Here is a 25,034-nt window from a genome sequence, read left to right as displayed (position 1 = left end):
TTTGGCTAGTGCTGCCCCAGGACATCCTGATCTCCGCCCACCTTAAGTGTAGGGTTATTTGGGGCCAAACTTCATGTTACTGAAAAGATCCATGGTTAGATTTTCTGTCATGTTTATTTTTACTTAATGCAGCTGTGCGGAGGGGAGGCACTTGAAATTTTATCTCTGCTTCAATCAGCCCCCTCTCCCCAAATCCTAGCCCAAAGCTGCCATTAGATGATATCTGATTCTCCCCCCCTCCCTGCTTTTGCAGGGACTAATTAGCATTTTGCTAGGGAAGAGGCGATTTAGATGGAGGAAATTGGCAAGAAGAAAACAGTGCTGCCCCCTCCTCCAGCTCCAAAAAAATATCATAATGCCCCATCTCTCCATGGTTGCATTTAAATATCAATCACAATAAAAACACCACTCTGGGAGATCTTGATTGTGGATTATTTGCTTCATGTGCAGCCTGACCCACAGGGTTCCACCTGGGATTATTTTGACCTGGGGAAGCAAGTGACGAGAGCGAAAATGAAGGAGGGCTCCTTGGCTTTTGCCAACATGGGTGTTACACAGTGTTGGAAACTCAGAAACAGTGAGGGGGGAAAGTATTTGATCCCCTGCTAAATTTGCCCATTTGCCCTCTGACGAAGAAATGACCAGTCCATAATTTTATGGTAGTGGCGCCCGCCCTGTGGAACGCCCTCCCATCAGATGTGAAGGAAATAAGCAGCTATCTTATCTTTAAAATACATCTGAAGGCAGCCCTGTTTAGGGAAGTTTTTAATATTTAATGCTGTATTGTTTTTAACACTCGATTGGGAGCCACCCAGAGTGGCTGGGGAAACTCAGCCAGATGGGCGGGGGTATAAATAAATAAATTTATTTTTATATTTATTTTTATATGGTAGGTTATTGTAGCTGTAAATAATCTAATCACCAAATGGCACCTGTTCTCCACCCCCTAAGCGATTGTTGTTGTTGTTATTTCCATTTCTATTACCACCGTATATTTTAAAGAACAAATTTCAATGTGGTTTACAACACATTGTACAAAACATCACACAAAATGTTACAAAACATCACACAAAACAATCCAGAATAAAACTAACTCAAGCTTCAGGGGAAATATTTCAGGTCCTTCTCTAAGTGACATTTTGTTCTCCCAAGTTGCCAGGCTGGCATCTAGAGATCTCCACGTGGTCACAACTGGACCCTTGGATAATATGTTTTGTTTTCATTTTGAATAAAAAATATATATATATAAAAAAAAAATTGGACCCACATCAGTTGCAAAACGCACCTGGCGCCTAGCTAATTTCAAACACTGCTGGTCTTACAAGCAATGTCTTAAAAATCAAGCCAATATAAATTCCAAAAAATATTATCTATTGCAGGCCATTTTCACTGTGAGGTTATGAGAGGCATGTCAATTTCATTCTCAGGCAGGAATTCAGGACAAACAGGAAACCCAGCAGGGTGGGCGCCTTGCAGCCTAATTTCATATGACACTGAACCCGACTGCACGCGGACAGCTAGCAAGAGATAAAACAGTACAAAAGGGGGTGGCGAGAGAAGCAAAGGGGGGGGCACCCAACTCACGTTTGACTCTTTCGCTGCTCACCGCGAGCTCCGGCAGTCCTCAAAGGATTACCTTGGAGGGAATGTGGGCCTCAACAGGAAAAAAAGGAAAGTTTTTCCACCCCTGAGTTAACCGCTGACCTCTCACAGTGAAGAGTCATCAGTGGGGCTCTTAATAATTGAGGTCTTCAGTGGCCTACTTAACACACTAAAGGAAACAGCAGGCAGGTGTGGTTTTCTGCATCAGGTGCAGCGTGGCATCCCCTATAAAACCTGTGAAAGTCTTGGTCATTTTTAGGAGGACTGTATGGCCGTGCCATGGGGAGCCCCAAATGTATGTGTGGTTTAAATACAAAGGGGGAAAGGTTCCCATCCTTTAACAGCACAGATCCGCTCCACTTCCCAGTGGGAAGGAGTTGCGGTGGACCGCGTGGCCACCCACTCCCCACCGGGGGCCGGGGACTTTGTCCCCCATTGCCTGGGGGATCCCGGTCACGTCAGAGCCCGGCCAGCCAATCCGCTGGCTGCGTGGGGGCATGGCAGGAGCCGTTTAAATGGAGGAGCGAGCCAGAGGACTTCCTCTTTGGCTCGCTTCCTCAATCACCCGCCCTCCCTCCCTATTTTGCAGGTTAGGCAATGACCTTGCTATGGACTTCGGTTGGTCGCCTTGGTTGTCCGAGGGGCCTGGTAGGAATTTTTCCACTTGGCAAATTGGCACTGGCCACTTGGTTTTCGCCTACCTCGTAGCAATCGTCACAATTTTGTTAGGGTTGCGATTAGGCATTGTTTGACCTTGTGTGGGGGAGGGGAGGTGTGGCCATCACCTGCCCCTCCATGCTTAAGGGTATTCCGTTAAAGGAATCCGGGGGTGTTGATCTAGTCTGAAGCCCGGCTTCGCATCAACAGGGCTCCCCCTACCAGCGGCTTACCCTTACTGGGGACTTCCTGCACAATGGGCAGGAGTCAGATATAGTCAGGTCCAATCAATGCCTAAGCCAATACCGTTCACATTCTGTAATTTCATTAAAGTTGTGGCCAAAATTTGCCCAATAACATAAACCTAATATCTGTGTCCTTGTGTGAGTTATTTCCAACGAGGGGGTGCCTGCGGGGTCTCGACACACAACATGGGCCAAATGTGCGATGGTTTGTATTTCTGGATTTCATGCATTTGTGCCTTTAAGGATAGAGGTATCCGGAGTGTAAGTTACCAGTGCTGCTGCTTTTCCAGTCCCAGTGCTGAAGTGACAAGGGAAGAGGTCCTTGCAAGAATCCTCTCTTGCAAGCATTTATTAAAAACCAAGGGTCTGGGAAATCTGGGTATCACAACCAGATTCTTCAGAAGAAGGAGGAAAATGTAAACCTTGGGGACTCAGGGATGGGGGGGGGGGGAAGAATGTCAGAACAGGCCAAAGCTCAAGAAGAACAGAATGGCCAGAGACGCTTGATATTGTTCTTGATGGCTTATCTAATTTTAAAGACATGGCCACTGTATATCATGCAAGCTTTGGGGCTGCTCTGATTCAGTTTACCCCTTAGCCTCAATTCCTTTAAAACCAAGTGCTTTGGGGGAAAGGGACGCGGGTGGTGCTGTGGGTTAAACCACAGAGCCTAGGACTTGCCGATCAGAAGGTCGGCGGTTCGAATCCCCGCGACGGGGTGAGCTCCCGTTGTTCGGTCCCAGCTTCTGCCCGCCTAGCAGTTCGAAAGCAGTTCGCCAGTGCAAGTAGATAAATAGGTACTGCTCCGGCGGGAAGGTAAACGGCGTTTCCGTGCGCTGCTCTGGTTCGCCAGAAGCGGCTTAGTCATGCTGGCCACATGTACGCCGGCTCCCTCGGCCAATAAAGCGAGATGAGCGGCGCAACCCCAGAGTCGGTCACGCCTGGACCTAATGGTCAGGGGTCCCTTTACCTTACCTAGATGGTTTGGGATAGGCAGAGACAGGCTAGCTTTCTGCAGATTTTCTGTGGCATCATCAACTTGCTGTAGGGGAAGGCGATGGTGATGATCAATGTTTGAAAGGGAAAGCAAGATTGTAAGTAGGAATGTTATCCCACACATTTAAAGCCAGGCCAAATGGTCAAATCTGGATTTCGAAAGGTGGGTTCCCACATTCCGGTTTGAAGTTTTAGTCCCCCCACCCAAAAAAAACCAACAACCCATCATGCTAGCTGAAGTACAGTAAAACCTGGCTGGAAATAATGGGGGAGAATTCCATGTAGCACTAAGGAGATTGTTCTATCAGCGCAAGCTTTTCTGCTTGTCCGATGCAAGCTTACTCTCCAGGTGGCACAATGGGTCAGTGCACCTGACTGTTAACCAGAAGGTTGGTGGTTCGAGTCCAGGCCTGGGGCAGGATTCCTGCAATGAAGAGGGTTGGACTAGACCAGGGGTCTGCAACCTTTAAGACAAAAAGAGCCACTTGGACCCGTTTCCGAAGAAAAAAACACCTGGGAGCCGCAAAACTCGTCATTATAAAAATAACTTTTTTGTCACTTTTTTATTATTTCTTTGTTTGACCCCTCAGAATTACTCCTCCTCATAGAAATAAACGTTAAATTAACAAGTTACCTTTTTGTGTGTGTGTGTTCTTCACTCCCCTTCAAAACAGTGACCAGCGTACATGCCCCCTTTCAATGCAGTGACCAGCGTACATGCCCCTTACAATGTAGCGGGTGGGCGGGAAGGTGACGTCGGGACGGTGCGTGACTAATGCACGCACTGCCCCCATGCGACGTCACAGCCAGTACAGCGCCCGCCACAGTGGGGAGTGTCGGGGCGCACAATGCGCCTCCTCCCCTCGCTAGTATCCACCCCGGAGCCGCGGCAAAGGTGTAAAAGAGCCACATGCGGCTCCGGAGCCACGGGTTGCAGACTCCTGGACTAGACGGTCCTTGCAGTCCCTTCCAACTCTATGATTCTTTGAATCTTATGACTTTATAACTATCTCCCCGCTCCTCTCCTCCCCTGCGCCTGCACCCTGTTCTGAGGGATTTCCTAACCCTCCTGAATGGATTTGGAGGACACAGCGGGAAGAGGGGCAAACCCCGCTGTGCTAGCGGGAGTCCTGATGTAGGCTTCTGCGAGCAGAACGAGGTAGTTGAAAACCTCTCTAGTGGGAGAGGCAGAAGCATAAAAAGGATTAGAATGATTCCTTTGTGAAATCGCTTTGAGATATTTGATGGGAAGCAGTTCACAAACGAAAGCAAATAAAGTCGAAAAATAAACCGTCAACAATCCATCTCAGCAAAGTGACAAGAGTAACGATGTGGAGAATGTGTTTCGTGGGATTGTTTGGAGTTTCCTTGATGGGGGTGGGGGAGCTCAGTTTGCAACTGGGAGATCCTGGGTTCCAATCCGTGCAGAACACAAAGCAGCATCCTCAACCTGACTTACCTCTCAAGGTTATTGTGAAGGTAAAGACAATCAGGGGAGTCCTCCAGGACTACAGCTCTCATCATCCCTGGCCACTGGCCATACTGGCCAAGGCTCATGGGAACTGGAGTCCGACTATGTGCGGAGGGCACTCCCTGAGTGGCAGGTGTGGAAGAGAATTCGTTAAAAAGTTTACCTTCTCCACGTTGCAGAGCTAAGCAACTCTATTTGCTGATACTGCTGCAAGAGAATTTGCTGCCCTGCACAGCGGGGTCCTGTCTCTCTAAGGGGGACTCAGCCTGGGACAGATGGCCCTCCTGTTGCTTCTCATTTCCCAAGTATAAAGTCATTGCTGCCTGGACATCCGCCATTCCAGACAGATATGTCTGGAGAGCACCCACCATCCCAGCAGGGACATACAAGGGCTGTGGCTCCCCCTGCAGGCAGCTGCCTGGCAACACAGGAAGGAAACCCACTTCTTCCTTATTCTTGTACTTTTAATACATAAAAGGCTGAACTAGACCCCCAGCTCCTAAACCAGGTTGCTGAAGAGCTGCAGAACAGTGAGCGCAATCTGCAGTGGGAGAAGCAGCAGGTGTGGCAGTTTAACCCTTTACCCAATTCAAAACACTTTTCCTTGCAATGTAGCAAATGTGCATTCTAGAAGGGGTTTGGAGGGGGGAGAAGGGGGGAATGTCAACCAAGAAAAGGGTTAATAGCCCACCTGCTGCTTCTCTGCTGCAGACCTTGCTCCCTCTGCCAGTGCTTCCTGGAATTAAAGCTTTAGGTATAGTCTAGCAGGGTTTCAGCCTGCTGATTACAGGTTGCAGACCTAATCTCTCTCTCTCAATCTATCGCTGTCTCTATTTCTAACTCTATCCAGATGTGATTTTGGAAGGAAGGTAGATGGGATCGAAATAAACCCTCAAGTCACTCTAAAGCAGGGGTCAGCAAACTTTTTCAGCAGGGGGTCGGTCTACTGTCCCTCAGACCTTGTGTGGGGCCGGGCTATATTTTGAAAAAAATAATAATGAACAAATTCCTGTGCCCCATAAATAACCCAGAGATGCATTTTAAATAAAAGGACACATTTTACTCATGTAAAAACACGCTGATTCCCGGACCGTCCATGGGCCGGATTTAGACGGCGATTGGGCTGGATCTGGCCCCTGGGCCTTAGTTTGCCTACCCCTGCTCTCTTGCCTTCACTGCAATCATGCAGTACAGCTTTCAGAGGGGCAGCAGTGCCAGGTTCTTGTAGCTAAAACCACCTAAAGGTTTGTGGCACCTTCAAAGACAAACAAATTCAGGGTACCGGTAATTCTAAATTGCAGCTATGTGTATGACCCAGATCGAACACTGCTCCCATGTCTTCTCTACCAGCGCTATTATAGGACTCAGCAATGTCATCTGCAACACCAGGAGTTCATTTGTCTGCACATCTTTCAACAAGATATATGTCGTCATCTGCCAACAAAGTCCTTCTACAGGCCCATTTCTATGCAAAAGTTTAAATGGCAATATTGAGAAACCAGTGGAGGAATATTTCAACTTCCCAGGCCACTCTGTATCTGACCATAAGGGGGCCATACTGGGACAAAGGACCTTCAAAGGAAGACTGCAGCATGAAACTGCTGAATTGTAATTCCTCAAGAGATTCCGTGCTACCGCTAGCGGATTGAATCAGCACAATCACACTGCTTACGTTAATTGGCTTACCAATGCCAGGATGTCTGTGCTATCGTCACATCTGTGCCTGCCTGTTTGTTTTGTGAACTATTGTTTTGTGCCACTATTAAGGATATAATCATCACCATCTGTACCCTCTGCTGCACTTCCTTTCCTTCTGACCGCACTGATTACAATTATACACACCCATATTCCTGCAGCTCGGAATAACACTTCATGCATCTGATTAAGTGGATTGTAGTCCAAGAAAGCTTATTCCATTAAAAAGAAAAATAGCCTTTAGGGAGCCAGTAGCCAGTACAGCTTCTCGTCTGTCTCTCTCTCTCTCTCTCTCTCTCTCTCTCTCTCTCTCTCTCTCTCTCTCTTTCTCCAGCAGAGGTCGCTCCAACATAGGCAAAGAGACCAAATGACTAAACACACCATCACCAGCTGAGAATACCTGCCTCCCTCTGTGTAGGAATGGGAATGGAGTCACTGTAAAAGAGCCCAATTACTGCTCTTTAACACATACACATGTCTTGGTTCCTAACCAATGACCTGAGCACAATCACTGATCTCCAGCTGTCCCCCGAGATGGAGATGAGAACTCTCCACAAGGCGGCAAATCGTTACCAGGCATGCACACATGGTACTTCGTATCTTAAAGGCCAGGCACACATGCAGTGAAGAGGAGGCTGCCCTCAAAGGTGTACAGCAGGGACGAGGAACCGGTGGCCTTCCATCAGCCCCAGCCAATGGCCAATGGTCAGAGATGATGGGAGTTGTAGTCCAGCAACATCTGGTGGTGGTGGGGAAACAGCTTCCCCATTCCTGGCGTACAAGTTGAGGTGGTCTGGTGGGCAAAAGATTCCCTTAGGCTCCCTTCCAGCTCTACAGTTCTATGATGCACCACACATGCGGTGGATCTGATCTCCTCAACCCACATACATTAAAGGCTATGTTCCTTCATGAGAGCCAGTGTGGTGTAGTGGTTCAGAGCGGTGGACTCGTAATCTGGGGAACCGTGTTTGCTTCCCCGCTCCTCCACATGCAGCTGCTGGGTGACCTTGGGCTAGTCACACTTCTTTGAAGTCTCTCAGCCCCACACACCTCACAGAGTGTTTGTTGTGGGGGAGAAAGGGAAAGGAGAATGTTAGCCGCTTTGAGACTCCTTCGGGTAGTGATAAAGCGGGATATCAAATCCAAACTCTTCTTCTTCTTCACCACCTATTTGTGGTACCAACCTGCCATTACAGTGGTACCTCAGTTTAAGAACAGTCCGGTCTAAGAACGATTTGGTTCACAAACTCCGCAAAACCGGAAATAGTGTCCTGGTTTGAGAACTTTACCTCAGTCTAAGAATGAAATCTGAACGGTGGAAGGGCACCGGCGGCGGGAGGACTCATTAGGGAAAGTGCGCCTCAGTTTAAGAATGGTTTTGGTCTAAGAACGGACTTCTGGAACGGATTAAGTTCGTAAACCGAGGTACCACTGTATTATTATTTTTTACTAGCCCGACAAGACAGACTGAAAAACTAGCAAACTTCCAAAGCCAGCGAAACTCCCAAGCAAGGCTAGTGAGTCCCAGTTTCCCTACAGAACCTGACTCCCAACAACTTGCTGAAGCCTATCCATTTTTCTGCTGCAGCAGTGAGTGGGCAAAGGAAGGAAACCATTGACTGAGTGGCAAGATGCTTTGGAGTGCATGTAAACACTTGACAAGCCAGTTGTCCTCCCCCCCACACCGGCAGAAGCATGATAGTTAATCTCAGGGTCATAGGTGGGAGCCCCATGTTGGGCAAAATATTCCTGCCCTGCCGCAGTTCGGACTAGATGACCCTTGTGGCCCCTTCCAACAGTGCAGCTCTATGATTTGAGATCTCTTGTGATTTAAGATGTGGTGCTGCAGCCTCCTTAAGCGAGCCATTTGAAGCGTGTGCTGAAAGCAGGCATAGCTAGCTTCCCTGGCCGGGGTCTGCGTTCAGATCTCCCCTGGAGGCTGATCCATTCAGCTCGCCCACCAACCCCAGCGTGGCCCCCAGCCAGCCCCCACGTGACTGCCTTCAGAACATGGTGCTGATAAAGCTAAGGTTGCAGCTTCGATCCCCGTATGGGACAGGTAATTAATAATAATAATAATAATAATAATAATAATAATAATAATTTATTATTTGTACCCCGCCCAACTGGCTGGGTTTCCCCAGCCACTCTGGGCAGCTTCCAACAAAGATTTAAAATACATTAAAATATCACACATTGAAAACTTCCCTGAACAGGGCTGCCTTCACATGTCTTCTAAATGTTAGGTAGTTATTTATCTCTTTGACATCTGCTAGAAGGGCGTTCCACAGGGCAGGTGCCATTACCGAAAAGGCCCTCTGCCTGGTTCCCTGTAGCTTTGCTTTTCGCAATGAGGGAACCGCCAGAAGGCCCTCAGCGCTGGACCTCAGCGTCCAGGCAGAATGATGGAGGTGGAGACACTCCTTCAGGTATACTGGGCCGAGGCCGTTCAGGTATACTGGGCCGAGGTGCATATTCCTGCATTGCAGGGTTTGGAGTAGATGACCCTCAGGGTCCCTTCAACTCTATGATACAACCTACCATGAGCTCTCTGGCGCCACCTACTGTTGATCTCCCTGCCTTCCACCCTACCAGTCGCAAACGGGCCCCAGCCACCACTTGTCTCCAGGGCTAACATAACCCCTCCCACACCCTCATCTGTGAGCCCTGGGTGCCTCACCTGGCATTCCCAGGGGCCAGGTGTCCAGGTCAAAGCCCCTTTCTCTGGTGGGGGCAGAGGAAGAGAAGAAGGAAAGTAGGAGGAGTTATACAAACAGTCCTACCCGAGCCTGTACCTCCTGGGCCGGAAGCAGCCACGGCCTTACCGTGTTGAAACCCGCGAAGAGGCCCACGGCCGGCTGCGCCTCCATAGGGAACGACAGGAAGGGCTTGAGATCCAGGGGTTGCTGCATCATGGCAGTTGGTGGGCGCAGGATGGCCGGGATTGGGCCCGCCCGGCTCAGGCTGCCTAGGCAAGGAGAGACAAGGGGGAAGCATCAACAGTTTGCCCTGTGATGTGGGCGATGCAGAGGGTCAGGGCAAAGGGCAGAGGAAAAGAGGCTAGGACCAAATGATTTTAAACTTGCACAAATTTTACAAACAAAAAGGACTTTCTCAAAGAGACTTGCGGAGTATATAAAAAAAATGCAGTAACAACAATCCATGAAAGCAGCAGCAAGGAATGCAAATGAAAGCTTCGGGTGAACAAGAGCAAAAATGAATGGTTGAAGATTTAAATCAAGCTATTATCAGCAACGCTGGACATTTCCAAAGAACACAATAACTGGTTGTTGCACATATCAATATCTCAAACTTAAAAACATCCAAATTCCCAGACAGGGCCTCACATTTCAAATCTGCAGAAAACTCATCTCAGACTATGCGTTTCAGATCCGAGCTTGAATCCAACAGTATTTTTAATTTGGGGAGTGGGTTTGGACTAAAGAAATCTTTTCAAGTTAAACACAGATTTTGAAGGGTTTTGGTGGGAGGTTTTTTTTTATGTTCCTTTGCAGCATAGATGAGATTGGCCCATTTTATTCTCACGCATCACAATCTTGCAAAGTAGGTTATGTCAAGACAGGGGGGGCTTCCACATGCCAGTTTACTGTGGACTCGGTGCTGCTCATATTCAGCACATAAACACACAAATCCTGTCTAAACAGCAGCTCCAGATTAAACGGGTAAAATATAGGATGGCATTTTGACAAGGGCGAGGTTGTGTGTGGACACTGCGCAGAACTTGCCTGCCCAATCAGCACCAAGTCCACAATAAATTGCTGTGGGAAAGCACTCAGAGAGAAATACCCAAGTGGACTTCATACTATTTAAACCCTGGGTCTACCCAATGGTGTCCAACATACTGTTCACTACATTACAGCATGCTGAACTGAGCACACACGTGCTAGCTATGTGTTTCATGCACATATCTGTCGACGGAAACCAGCAGCATAAAGGAGAGAGTTGAGTTTGCAGGTTTGCACACCTGATAAATTAGGCCTAGGCGCCGGTGTCCTGTGGCATGCTAGCTGGTTGTACCTGTCAACCGCTACTGTCACAAGCAAAAGTAGGTTCCAGAAATACAAGCGGGTTACTCTTGTGGGTGGCAAGTGGATCCCAGGAATCAAACCCTGCATTTGCCTAGAACAGTCAAGATATTCATTGCCAACTTGCTGGCCAAGGCTTATAGAAATTGACATGAAAGATATCCCAGAACAGCCAAAATAAGAGAACCTAATGACTGTTCTGTGGCAGAATTGAAGCCCTATTCGGATTAGTTAAAGAAATACTCTAGCATGATGAACTCGCGAGCAGGATTTGAACTATGAGCAACAGAAGGAATGAGAGAGTATTGTATTGTTGTTATGGTATAGGGCCTAGGACTTGCCAGTCAGAAGGACGGCGGTTCGAATCCCCACGACGGAGTGAGCTCCCGTTGCTCGGTCCCTGCTCCTGCCAACCTAGCAGTTCAAAAGCACGTCAAAGTGCAAGTAGATAAATGGTACCGCTCCGGCGGGAAGGTAAACGGCGTTTCCGTGCGCTGCTCTGGTTCTCCAGAAGCGGCTTAGTCATGCTGGCCACATGACCCGGAAGCTGTACGCCGGCCAATAAAGCAAGATGAGCACCGCAACCCCAGAGTCGGACACGACTGGACCTAATCGTCAGGGGTCCCTTTACCCTTTACCTTTACTAGGGTGCAGCAGAGGGGGAGAAATAAAAACACCATGGAAAACAGGGTGGGAAGTCAACAGAACAAAACACAAAATTATTATGTATTGGAGTGTATATGTTAAACTTTTGAAAGTTGCAAAAATAATTGAATTAAAAAGGAAACTATGGCCCTCTAGTTGTTGTTGGGTTTCCAGTTCCCATCAGACCCAAGAAGCATGCATGGCCAGTTGTCAGAGAAGATGGGAAATGATGTCCAGCAACATCAAGAGCCTGAAAGGTTTGCTATCTCTGTTCTAGGGATTCTTTTAGCAAGCACACTCAGCCATGCTCCCCAGCGCAGTGAGTCTTGGGGCTATGACTGATAAGTCCTTGCACATGGCAAACAGGTTGGCTTGGGTGCCATAAACTTACCTTGCAACTTTACACGACAGGGTGCAAATCTGCAGCACAAACTTGGAGCGCAGCAGCAAACTATACAGTTAGGGATGTTTTGAACTGGTCCAGCCCACCTAGAGCCAGATAGCCAATGGAAACACTGAAAAGTGTCTGACATCTGTGGAGTTTCCCCCCAAAAAAGGCTTCTGCATGGGCATGCATATTCCCTCCACCACCACAATCACACCGCCAAAAAACAAAGAAAAAAAGCTGTTTCTCTCTCCCTCCTCGATTGCTTACATAACCATTTGTGCAGCCAGCCGTCAGTCGTGGAAAGTTCAGTGGTAATTGCACATCATCTAGTCGCCACTGCAAAGGCGGAAAAGAGCAACAGCGAAACTGGCATTCTTTCGCTCCCCGCTCTGCACTAAGCTGGGAGATGCCTTTTCACTGTGGAGGTGAAATTGGAAAGGGGTCTTGAGGCGAGCAGAAGAGGAATTGGTCAGTTTTGCCAGCGCTCTTCACAGCCCCTGTAGGCAAATCCCCAAACTTGTACAAGGCGTTGCACATCCATTGCGATTTGCTGGGCGCCCTCTGCAACGTATTTATACTGATAAGGACCCCTACAAAGTCACAAGGGACCATTTTCTATTTCCCCAAAGCCTTGGTGTGCTTGGATGTGTCCTCCTAGAGCTTAATTCAGTGATGAAGCAAAGCAGCAGGATGCATTAAGTAAAACACAACTGTGACGCCGCAAGGAGAGAGAGAAATCAGACACAGACACTCACTGGTCCGTGGTTTTTGGGCCGTTTCCAACAGCAAGGTCACGAACAATCTCACAATGGAGGAGGAAGTGGATCGTTACAGTATTGTGCAAGGGGATTGCAAGAGGGCTAAGATTGTTAGAGCTTATTTGAGCCAGAGAATAATTTGAGAAATGGGGAGGGGCTGGGGTGGGGTGCTAAAGCCTGCATCAGCTGCAAAATTCAAGCTTTGTCAGAATTTCAGGTTTCGTTTTTTTAAAGCAAGTTTCTAGTCCTTATGGCTGCAAATATATAAATATATATTTAAATTATATGTATGTATATATGGCAAGAAGCCTGCTAACAGTGTGATCCGGTATATGGCTACTTAAAGTAAACCAGTGGGGCTTACACAGCCTAAATCTCAGAAGCAAAAGGGGTAGCTGAGTAAGTTTTAATAACAGGATATCATTGCCCTTCATAGTTCCCACCTCCACATACCCCACCCCATAACTAACAAACCAGAATACGTAATGAAGGGTAGTGAATAAAATAAAATGCAGAATAAGTAAGGCAGTCTGCAAAAGCTTGCATACTATATACAGGTTGCAAAATTCAACCTCTCTGGATGCAGAACTTTATGTCTGTATGACACCCAGTCCTGGGTATACACTTGTACAGATGTTATAAGATATACCAATGCAGCACATTTATGCAAATCAAGTGAAGCTGCAGCACAGCTGCAAGTATTAAATGATTAATTGCTGTGTTTATATCAACCACAAGCTTAACATGCAGGTAAAAAGTCCCCACCATCAACACATTGCCAGATCACAGGGGCTGACAATAAGGAAACTCTGGCATTACGCACTTTCGTAAGGGCTCATCTCTATCCAGAAGAGCCGACACCATCCTTGCTGTTCCACATTTAATGTTAAACCAGTCCTCACACCCAGCTTTGCCTTCTGGCCTCTGTAAAGAGTGGCAGATAGCTGAACACAGCAAAACAGTAACATAAAATTATGACGCTCCCTTCAAAAGCCTCAAAAGGCTTCCAAGTATAAAAACGAACTTAAATGCAAGTGATTGATTGACCGATTGCTTAAAAGCCAGACAGTTAATCGATTTGAAACAAAAAACCTTTGCTTTGGATGAGAGGCCTAACTTGCATATGATATATCAATGTGCTTATTCGCCACGCAGAATGGAGGCTTCTCTTGCTCTGAGCACAAACAGAACTGACATTTGTTAGGCCTGAATCCATAGAGAATCTCCATCGTTCCTGCTACTGGACTTTCACAGCTGTGGCTTTGACTCCAAAGCTGCTCCCCTCACCTTGGGGGCTTACAGCGCCTGCTGCACTGATGTGCTACACAGCCTATGAATGACAGTGTGAGAGCAAGCGGGCTGCTAAACTGGTTTGCTGCCCGTCCTGGTCATTCAGAGACAGAGTAAACGAGAAGAAGGCAAACTGTCATGTGTGGACTGCACAGGCATACAACAACTGATCAGTAGACCCTACAAATGTCCCTATTTCCCAGGGACAGCTCCAGATTTACAGATGCCATCCTGGTTTCTGATTTGATCCCAGAATGTCATGCTTTTCTTTAGTAGATAGGTAGCCGTGTTGGTCTGCCATAGTCAAAATAAAAAAATTCCTTCCAATAGCACCTTCCTTCCAATGCCAACATCTTCATGGCAGATTTAGAACAACGTTTCCTGAACTCCCACCCACTCAAACCTCTCTTGTACCTGCGATACATTGATGATATTTTTATCATCTGGACACATGGTCAACAGACCCTGGACACCTTTCACCAGAAATTTAATGATTTTCACCCCACAATCAACCTTACAATGAATCAATCTATGCAAGAAATACATTTTTTGGACACTACTATAAAAATACAGGATGGGCGCATAGACACCACCTTATACCGCAAACCAACTGACCGACAAACATATCTACATGCCTCCAGCTACCATCCCAAACATACCAAACAGTCCATTGTATACAGCCAGGCACTACGTTACAGCCGCATCTGTTCCAACTCTACAGACAGAGACTCTCACCTAAGAGATCTACAGCAAACCTTCTCAGAACTAAAATACCCAGCAGATGAAGTTAGACAACAGATCAACAGAGCCAGACTGATACCCAGAGAGAACTTGCTGCAAGACAGACCCAAAAAAGAAAATAACAGAACACCTCTAGTCATCACATACAGCTCCCAAGTTAAAACAGTACAACGCATCATCAGAGATCTACAACCTCTCCTGGACAATGACAGTTCTCTTTCTCAAGCTCTGGGAGGAAGACCTGTCATTGCCTACAGACAGCCACCCAATCTTAAACAACTCCTAACCCACAATAATACCACAACCAGACTTAACACAGACACTGGCACCAGAGCCTGCAATAAACCCAGATGCCAACTTTGCTGCCACATACACCCGGACAACACCATTACTGGCCCCAACAACATCACACATACCATCTCGGGACTATTTAATTGCTCATCGTCTAACATTGTGTATGCCATCAAATGCCAACAGTGTCCTTCAGCTCTCTATATTGGACAAACAGGCCAAACCTTACGCCAAAGAATAAACGGACATAAATCTGACATCAAGAATCACAAAACAGAGAAACCAGTAGGAGAACACTTCAATCTCCCAGGACATTCTATACAAGATCTCAAAGTAGCTGTTTTACTACAAAGGAATTTCAGAAACAGACTGGAAAGAGAAGCTGCTGAATTACAACTCATTACCAAACTCAAAACAATGGAAAAACCTGGGTTGAACAAAGACATTGGATTCTTATCTCACTATACATGACTATACCATTTCTCACCTTCTCACCCCTTGCCTTTTCCTGTAAGACCTATTACAGTCGTTAAGAGTCGTCAACAGGCTCTCCCAGCTATCTGCCTATCTCCCATTCCCACCACCCTTCTGAGTAACACCCCTCCCCACCTTCTCACTATATAGAAGGATCTGGCAACTTCTGTTTCAGTGTATCTGAAGAAGTGTGCATGCACACGAAAGCTCATACCAAGAACTAACTTAGTTGGTCTTTAAGGTGCTATTGGAAGGAATTTTTTTATTATGCTTTTCTTTGTTGTTGTTGTTGTTTAGTCGTTTAGTCGTGTCTGACTCTTTGTGACCCCATGGACAGGCACTCCTGTCTTCAACTGCCTACCGCAGTTTGGTCAAACTCATGCTGGTAGCTTCGAGAACACTGTCCAACCATCTCATCCTCTGTCGTCCTCTTCTCCTTGTGCCCTCCATCTTTCCCAACATCAGGGTCTTTTCCAGGGAATCTTCTCTTCACATGAGGTGGCCAAAATATTGGAGCCTCAGCTTCAGGATCTGTCCTTCCAGTGAGTACTCAGGGCTGATTTCCTTAAGAATGGATGGGTTTGATCTTCTTGCAGTCCATGGGACTCTCAAGAGTCTCCTCCAGCTCCATAATTCAAAAGCATCAATTCTTCGGCGATCAGCCTTCTTTATGGTCCAGCTCTCACTTCCATACATCACTACTGGGAAAACCATAGCTTTTACTATACGGACGTTTGTTGGCAAGGTGATGTCTCTGCTTTTTAAGATGCTGTCTAGGTTTGTCATTGTGTTTCTTTAGGACATCCCTATTATCATCGGAAAAATGTTGGAGGGTATGGAGTTATGTGACCCCACAAGCCGAGATAAGTAACTCTACAACCTTTAGAAGACATATAAAGGCAGCACTATATATGGAAGTTTTTTTAAAAAAATGTTTTTAATGCCTTTGCTTTGTACATTGCATTCTTTCTGGGACAGCTGATGACTTTGTGTGTTGCGGGTGGGGGGGGGGAGTCCTTCCTTGGTGTAGGCCTTGGTGTAGTGGCATCCCCTAAAGGTCTGGCACACCAGCCAGATGATGATAATGATAATGATAATGATTATTATTATTATTATTACTATTTATACCCCGCCCATCTGGCTGGATTTCCCCAGCCACTCTGGGCAGCTTCCAACCAAATATTAAAAACACAATACAGCATTAAACATTAAAAACTTCCCTAAACAGGGCTGCCTTCAGATATCTTTTAAAAGTAAGATAGTTGCTTATTGTCTTGACATCTGCTGGGAGGGCGTTCCACAGGGCAGGCGCCACAACCAAGAAGGCCCTCTGCCTGGTTCCCTGTAACCTCACTTCTCACAGCGAGGGAACCGCCAGAAGGCCCTCGGTGCTGGACCTCAGTTCTTTGGTCCAAAGGCAGCCTGGACCTTAAGTGGTCCACAATGTTCTCTTTCCTTGTCACATGGCACTGGCCTAGGAATGGGCATGTCTTTCAATTTTTAGTTTCTCTGTTTAATATAACGTCCCTATTTTCATTGGAGAAATGTTGTAGGGTATGAACAGATCCAGAACAGCAGCTGGTGTCGGGTGCAGACATCCCTTGAGGATGCACAGAGAAGATCACACCCGTGCGGAAGAATAACCAAAAGAAGAATAACCTTTACAGCTTTCACACAGAGGGTGCCCCAAAAGCCCATTTGCAAGTGTCGGCAGCTCCATGCGAAATCTGTAACTTTTGCAAGTTGCAAACCCTGTGGAACACTCCCCACTCTCTTAAGAGGGAGGTTCACAACACTAGGGCCTTTTAGTTTTGAGATCTGAGCTGTGGTTTGAACAAATCATTTAGATTCTTTGCCTTTTACTTTATATAGGGATTTCTCTTGTCTTCCTTCTTATTTATGCTCTGGCAGGATCTCTGCAGGTGAACTCATTGATACAGGGTTATGATTATAAAGGTCGCTCACAGCTCCTCAGACTCCTTGCTGACAACCTCACTTTCTTTCAGATCCCCAAATGCCTCTTCCGCAAGAGAAACTGGAAAATTTAGCTCTGTGACAGGGCTGGGCGTTAATTTTGATAAATTGGAGACAACGTTTTGGAAGCTGATGCCAAGAACATGGCTGTTTATTAGGTGGCGCTTTTGGTATCAAGGTGTGTCTGACTTCCCTGAAATACCTGGTGGTTCATATGTCACAGAATTTGTCTGGACTTAGGTTGAATTATGTACCTGTTTTGCAATGTATTACATATGACTTATGATCCTGGCATCCTGGCATCCCCTCAATTTATTCTTATTAGGCAGGATTGCTGCTATTAAAATAATAGCCCTCCCACGACTTCTTTTTTTCTTCCAAGCCCTCTCAATTTTTATCTCAGACGGGATTATGAAACAACGGCAATTAATTTTAAACCGTTTTAATTTGTGAACCAAGAGGTCAAGATGACTGGCCAAACTTCCTTACTCTAAATCTCAAGTTGGGGCGAGTGTGGGTGTGAGAGAGAGACAGACTGTATTTTGATGCCTTCCAATTAGGGCAGATTCTTTTTACGGACTCTCGGGGTCAAGACTAAAACTTGGGTAGGGTTGGAGGCAATGAATCAATCAACAGCTCCATAATAATAATAATAATAATAATAATAATAATTTTATTTATACCCCGCCCTCCTCAGCCAAGACCGGGTTCAGGGCGGCTAACAACCAATAATAAGAACAAGTTGATTGAAATACAACTTAAAAACTAGATTAAAATACAACATTAAAACATTAAAATGCAACCTCGCCACAGGAGGAGAAAGGAAAAAAGAAAGAGGGGGAGGGAATCAAATTGACTCCAAGCCAAAGGCCAGGCGGAACAACTCTGTCTTACAGGCCCTGCGGAAAAGAGATCAGATCCTGCAGGGCCCTGGTCTCATGAGGCAGAGCGTTCCACCAGGCCGGAGCCAGTGTTGAAAAGGCCCTGGCTCTGGTTGAGGCTAATCTAACTTCCTTACGGCCCGGGACCACTAGGGTGTTGCTATTTATGGACCTTAAGGTCCTCCATGGGGCATACCAGGAGAGGCAGTCCTGTAGGTAAGAGGGTCCTAGGGCACTTCTTTTCCTACCAGCCACCCAGATAATGTGGAAGAAAGTGACAAATCCTTTCTTTCATTGTTCAGTTTGGCACAAATGGCACAAGAAATGAGAACCCTTTCTTTCTACAGAGTGATCACTCTCCCATTTCATTACAGAGAGTGATCACGCTCCCATTTCATCTGCCACATCAAGCAAGTGTGCTCTGAGTGCCACAATGCTGCCACATTAGTGGGGCTGCCACACTAGTTGCGGGACATCTTTCATCGATCTATCCCTTTGTCAGCACAACAAGTTACAGATAGGTTTAGGGGCACTTCTCCTAACTGACTGAGGATTCACTAAATTAGCTCGTTTTTGCAGGAGCCTTCTGTTGACAGAACAGCAACTACCGTAAGTCCCCATACAGCTTACAAACTTCTCACTGCTACCAATCCAGAGTGCAGAAGAGGCCTGGTATTCTACTGAAGACCACTTTTTCTTCTTTTTCTGGCCTTACGGTCCTTTGGGAGAGAGGTACTGGACAGGAAGTGGGTCCTGGTCTTTGGAATAACCTTTGGACCCCTAAGCCTCTGTCCTCTGTTTCAGCCACCATTTATGAGAACTCATTGAATGCTCACCACTGGTGTTGCACTCCATTCTTGCTTGCCAGAGTTCAAGCATTGGGCCATGCCGTTTATGTTGGCAGAACCGAAATGAGAAGGGGACTTGACGGCACCTCTGGTGGGCTTGTCCAGGAGTGGGCGTCTTTGGGGAACACGTGGTGAAACAAATTGGGGTTATTATTGGGAAAAGTGTGATGTTGGAGTCCAAATTGTGTTTGCTACCAGTGTTTGAGGAGAGTAATGTAGCTATTGTGGGAAAATAACTAGTAATTTATTTAATGGTCCTAGCTTGATTGGTCATTTCACAGGGCAAGAAAGATTCTTCACGCATTACTTTAGATAGATGGCATTCAAAGGCATTGTTTATTACTGTTTGAGAGAAGCTAACCCATCATTTAAAGACTCTTAGAGCCCAGGCAGACCCAGAGAATTTTGCTGCAAATTGGTGGGAGTTTTATCTCATACACGAGCATGAACAACCATTTCAGGCTTTCATTCTATCTGAGTTTATTGGACAGAATTTTTAAGCTTTTGCTCATTGTCCTTTTGATCCTTTCCTCTGTTAGCTCAGTGGATGCCCTGGGTATTATTAGATGTATTGTAAGAATATGTTAAAGGTAAAGGTAAAGGGACCCCTGACCATTAGGTCCAGTTGTGACCGACTCTGGGGTTGCGGCGCTCATCTCGCTTTATTGGCCGAGGGAGCCAGCATTCAGCTTCCAGGGCATGTGGCCAGCATGACTAAGCCGCTTCTGGTGAACCAGAGCAGTGCACAGAAACGCCATTTACCTTCCCGCTGGAGCGGTACCTATTTATCTACTTGCACTTTAACATGCTTTTGAACTGCTAGGTTGGCAGGAGCAGGGACCGAGTAACGGGAGCTCACCCCGTCACAGGGATTTGAACTGCCGACCTTCTGATCAGCAAGTCCTAGGCTCTGTGGTTTAACCCACAGCGCCACCCGCATCCCTTGTAAGAATACGTTACAGCTACTCTTTTAGGTCACCCTCTTGAAGGTACGTCGTATCATCCTGTCTGCTATTTATGATTTTCTTGTCTTTTAATGTTTTTTTTAAGGCAAGTAAAGGTGGGGGTGGGGAAGAAGGCTTGTTGGAGGTATATAAATTTGTGGATTGTAGAGAGAAAGTGGATAGAGAACAGTTTTCCCCTTTCTCACAAATCTAAAGAACAGAGCTTATCCAAGGAAGCTGAATGTTGGAAGATTTGGGACAGACAAAAGGAATCACTTTTTCACACAGCCCATAGTTTAACCGTGGAACTCACTGCCACAAGATGTGGCAACAGCCACCAACCTGGACAGCTTTGAAAGAGGATGGGGGGGGGGAAGGATGATAAGGCTATCAAGCTATGGTTTTCCCAGGAGTGATGTATGGAAGTGAGAGCTGGACCATAAAGAAGGCTGATCGCCGAAGAATTGATGCTTTTGAATTCTGGTGCTGGAGGAGACTCTTGAGAGTCCCATGGACTGCAAGAAGATCAAACCTATCCATTCTGAAGGAAATCAGCCCTGAGTGCTGCTCACTGGAAGGGCAGATCCTGAAGCTGAGGCTCCAGTACTTTGGCCACGTCATGAGAAGAGAAGACTCCCTGGAAAAGACCCTGATGTTGGGAAAGATGGAGGGCACAAGGAGAAGGGGATGACAGAGGACGAGATGGTTGGACAGTGTTCTCGAAGCTACCAGCATGAGTTTGACCAAACTGCAGGAGGCAGTGGAAGACAAGAGTGCCTGGCGTGCTCTGGTCCATGGGGTCATGAAGAGTTGGCTATCCTGGCTGAGGCTGATAGGAGCTGGAGTCAGGCGACATTCAGAGAGCACGACATTGGCTACCCTTGGGCTACATGGCGACACGGTGTCACTGCTTTGTGTCATCATAAAGCCTACTAGTTAGAGGGCAAAGCTTCCTGTCCACCTCATAAGGGCTTGCTGGGTGGGGAAGCCAGCTGTCAGGATTAATAAGAGGTTCCCTTGCTTCCATATGCTAGCTTTTGCACCACCAAAAATGCCACACCAACTTCCCAAAATGGATGGTGAAGTTGGAGGAAGCCTTTCAGCTCAGCCCCAGCTTTCACCCCAGAGATGCAAGGATAGAACGCCGCCGCTCTCTGCATTCACAAAGAATCATAGGCAGTTTTCAAAATCATACCCAAGGTGCAGAGTAACTTTGATTCTAGCCTCCCCCACCTACCTCTGTGGTCTTCGCCCCGGCAGAGGAGAGCAACGGTGCAACAGGAAGTGAGGAACCAGCCACAGAGATAGAGGGTCAGCTGTCCTTGCAGCGACTGCCTTCTCGGTTCCTGTTACAGGCACGAGGGAGAAGCGCATCCCCACCAGCCTTGCCCCATGGCAGAAGCCCTCCTAAGCTTATGGCGTTCCCACAAGGCTAAAACACGGCCTTAGGCCTCCAGAAGTGAAACTTGCCCTGCTGAATCGTGCCCTGATATCCCTTCATTCCTCCAGCCCGGGCACACGTAGAAGTGCAGGGTCAAAATCAACCTGCTGTTTTAAAGGCCGCCTGTGTCCTTGCTGTGCCCAGCTTGTCCCTGTCACAGTTGCTTGGGAGGACTAGGATGGCGCGAGGGCTTAAAGGAGATTAGCGTCCACTTTTACCCGGCAGGCACAGTGGCAAAATTCCAGAACAGGAGCTAGAGGATCCCTCCACAAGACCAGGGAGATAATAAGGGCCTTCTGGGTTTCAAATCATACACACACAGAGAGAGAATGAAGCCAAGTGCACTTACCTAATACATCCACAGCTATTACCTATAAACTAAGGGCTAATCCACATTTAACTTTTGCCTTGATCTTTCCGGACACAGGTCTGTCCTTAAAAGCTCCATATCTGCACATTTTCTTTTTCTGCTGTGGAGCTTTCCCCGTGAAAACCCACCCTTTAGTGTTACTTATTTTTTGTTTGTTTGTTTTAAATACCGCCCTTTGTCAAAATATCTCAGGGCAGTTTGACAATCCAAACTAAGGGATATGATTTCCAGGTAGACTTGAACTCCAGCACATCTCAGATTTAGAAATGAATGCCCTAATCTTCTGCATGTTTACTCGGAAGTAAGTCCCACTTTGTTCCCTCGGGCTTACACCCTAATTCCTGGTTGTAGGCATTTCTGGAGAACTGCACAAAGGACTTTGCCAGGTTGTCCCACTCACCTGTCAAAATTAGGCTGCAGGGATGGGGAGGGTGAGGATCTGGCCAAGCCAAAAACAGCCCCCCACTCTTGCCCTAACAAGTTAGGAATTGCATCCGAAGCTTGTTTGAAGGGAGCACTGTGGGGTTGAAGAAAACCCATCTGCTCTCTATAGATATCTTCCCCCCTCTTTCCTCACAGTAAAACAGCTCCTTTCTTACCCATTACGTGCAATGTTGCAATTTTGTGTTTTGCATTGGTACTTTTGGTTCTTCAATGGCTGCAACACAGAGCAAAACAGTCAACTGACCCTCTGAGCAAGTCCTAAATGTCAGGAGACCAACTATGGTGCTCAGGAATTAGATGTCTGCAATCCTCTGCAGCAATGCCAGAAAGGAACAGCTATGAAAATGAAGTCTGGAGGTGGTGGGGGGAACGGGGGGGACGAGACGGGATGACTTGCCCATCACCAGCGCCACAAGTCGCTTGACTGACAGCTTTTCAAGGATCTAAATACAGAGAAGGGGGATTTCCCCGAATTCAGCAGTTGAGCAATTTGAGTTTCTACCCATCATGCCCACCACCAGCAGCAAAATTTATTTTGAGGGAGGAAAACCATCCGAAGCCATCTGCTTGTGTTAATGCAAGCATGTTTTCCTCCCTAACGAGGCCACACAGAACATCAATAAAAGATGGCACTGCAATTTGTGTGGGTGGTGACAGAAGGGTGAGTGTGTGTGTGTGTGTGTGTGTGTGTGTGTGTGTGTGTGTGTGTTTGGGCTTGTGTATAGTAAGGAAAAGAAGGCCTGACGCTTTGCAATAATGATCTGGGGCTGGGAAAATGTCATGCACCTGGTGCTGCTGCTGTTGTTTTTGTGAAAAAGAAATATGATACTAGAAGTGGACATGGACACACAGACACACACACACACACACACCCTCTCTCCCCACAAGCCTGAACAAGGCTGCCACCTAAGAAACTGATACAGTGGTACCTCAGGTTACATATACTTCAGGTTACATACGCTTCAGGTTACATATGCTTCAGGTTACAGACTCTGCTAACCCAGAAATAGTGCTTCAGGTTAAGAACTTTGTTTCAGGATGAGAACAGAAATTGGGCTCCGGCGGTGTGGCAGCAGCAGGAGGCCCCATTAGCTAAAGTGGTGCTTCAAGTTAAGAACAGTTTCAGGTTAAGAACGGACCTCCGGAATGAATTAAGTACTTAACCCGAGGTACCACTGTACTGCTGGCTATTTGAGGGGACCAGAACTGAGCCAGAACATTTTGGTACCTGGAATGTGAAAAAGCCATGTGGCACGCGCTCTCTCTCTCTCTCTCTCTCTCTCTCACACACACACACACACACACACAATTGTGCCCCTGCTTGCTCCACTCACCAAGCCACCAAGCCCCTTAGACCTTACCAAATCCCTCCCCTTGCATCTCACCAAAATACAAACCTCTCCCCTTAGACCTCCTCCCCACCACCAAACATACTTTCCCACCTGCCACTCATGATACTGCAAAGAGGAGGAAGCAAAGGATGCTAGAATTAGGCATGGGACGGGAAGCTCCCCTTGGCATCAATGGGAGCTCCCCACATCCCACCTACCCAGGCCGTTTTCAGCACCAAGGAATGAAGGGAGGGGGCACTGAGGAAGAGATCTGCACCAAGATTGTGCTTCCTTCTTGCTGCGCTACCATTGAAACTTGAGAGGTGCTGGCCAGCAAGACTAAGCCGCTTCTGGCGAACCAGAGCAGCGCATGGAAATGCCGTTTACCTTCCTGCCGGAGCAGTACCTATTTATCTACTTGCACTTTGACGTGCTTTCGAACTGCTAGGTTGGCAGGAGCAGGGGAGCAACGGGAGCTCACCCCATCACGGGGATTCGAACCACCAACCTTCTGATTGGCAAGCCCTAGGCTCTGTGGTTTAACCCACAGTGCCACCCGCATCCCAGCCTACGCTTCACTAAATCAGTGGGGTATGCACAGATTTCCCCCATCTCCCACTCCTCCAAACTCGTAGGAAGGCTAGTTTGGCTAAGGGCATTCCCTAGCCACTGCTTCCACCTGTTAACACCCACAACACTTGTCACCCATACAAATTGCAGTGCCATGTTTTACTTGATGTGATGTTTGGCCTTGTTATTTGGACTACCATGGTTCCTTGCACAGTGACAGAGCAGGAAGTGACAAAGCGCCCAGGATGAGTAACAGATATTCCTCAGCACTGCTCCAGGAACCTATATCTGGATTTAGAAAGCTCATTCAAGATAACCCACAGGAATATTCACCTACCTTATAATTAAGCTTATTTAACAGATGTATAACTAGGGCTGGGTAATACCTGGTTTTCAACATCACGGTATATCACCAGCTAAACATTGCGATATACCGATATATCACGATGTCTGAAATAAGGATGGAAGTATGTACAGGCAAATGCTAACCCGCCTTTTAAGAAACCTTATTCATAAAGCAGTTTACAAAACACACCATCAGCACATAAACAATAAAATATTTTTTGAAACCTCTCTTTCGTAATACTACTAAAAGCCAGCGCAACAAATTGTCCAGCATTATTTAAACATATAAAACTCAAACCCACAACACCATTTCTCTAGCTGTTTGCAATTAACCACTGAAGGACATCACAAAAAGGTCCTTCAAGGCCTATGCATAAACACAGTGAGGGACGGGACTTGATCACACAATGAGGGAGCTTCATTTCACAACTGTGGGGCCACCATTGAGAGGGCCCTGTTCTGTATGCCCACCACAGGGATTCTCTTTGTAGGTTGGCACCTAAGCAGGGCCTCTGAAGTATACCTTAATGCATGGGCAACTTGATCTTTTAGGTAAACCCAGACTATTTAGGGCTTTAAAGGTCAAT

At 46.9% G+C, this 25,034-nt stretch overlaps 1 protein-coding gene across 11 annotated transcripts in view; it reads right to left on the bottom strand.

The window, feature by feature from the left end:
* ZNF385A (zinc finger protein 385A) overlaps nt 1-25,034 on the bottom strand; it is a 227,328-nt gene that overhangs the window by 80,945 nt on the left and 121,349 nt on the right. For 4 of the 11 annotated variants that reach the window (XM_083490276.1, XM_083490269.1, XM_083490277.1 and 1 more), the window contains exon 2: nt 9,450-9,634. The exons of 1 other annotated variant lie outside the window; for it this stretch is intronic. In XM_083490276.1, the coding sequence (XP_083346402.1) occupies nt 9,450-9,634 (185 nt within the window). Of the gene's footprint in view, nt 1-9,449; nt 9,635-12,012; nt 12,036-25,034 lie in introns of those variants that run through there. 6 more of the 11 variants (XM_083490280.1, XM_083490279.1, XM_083490281.1 and 3 more) reach the window with 4 other exon arrangements.

This window comes from Podarcis liolepis, assembly GCF_965112155.1.
Source record: "Podarcis liolepis genome assembly, chromosome: 2".
NCBI classification, from domain to species: domain Eukaryota; kingdom Metazoa; phylum Chordata; class Lepidosauria; order Squamata; family Lacertidae; genus Podarcis; species Podarcis liolepis.
Note: the sequence above shows the minus strand (reverse complement) of the source record. Positions and strands in the feature narration are given on the sequence as shown.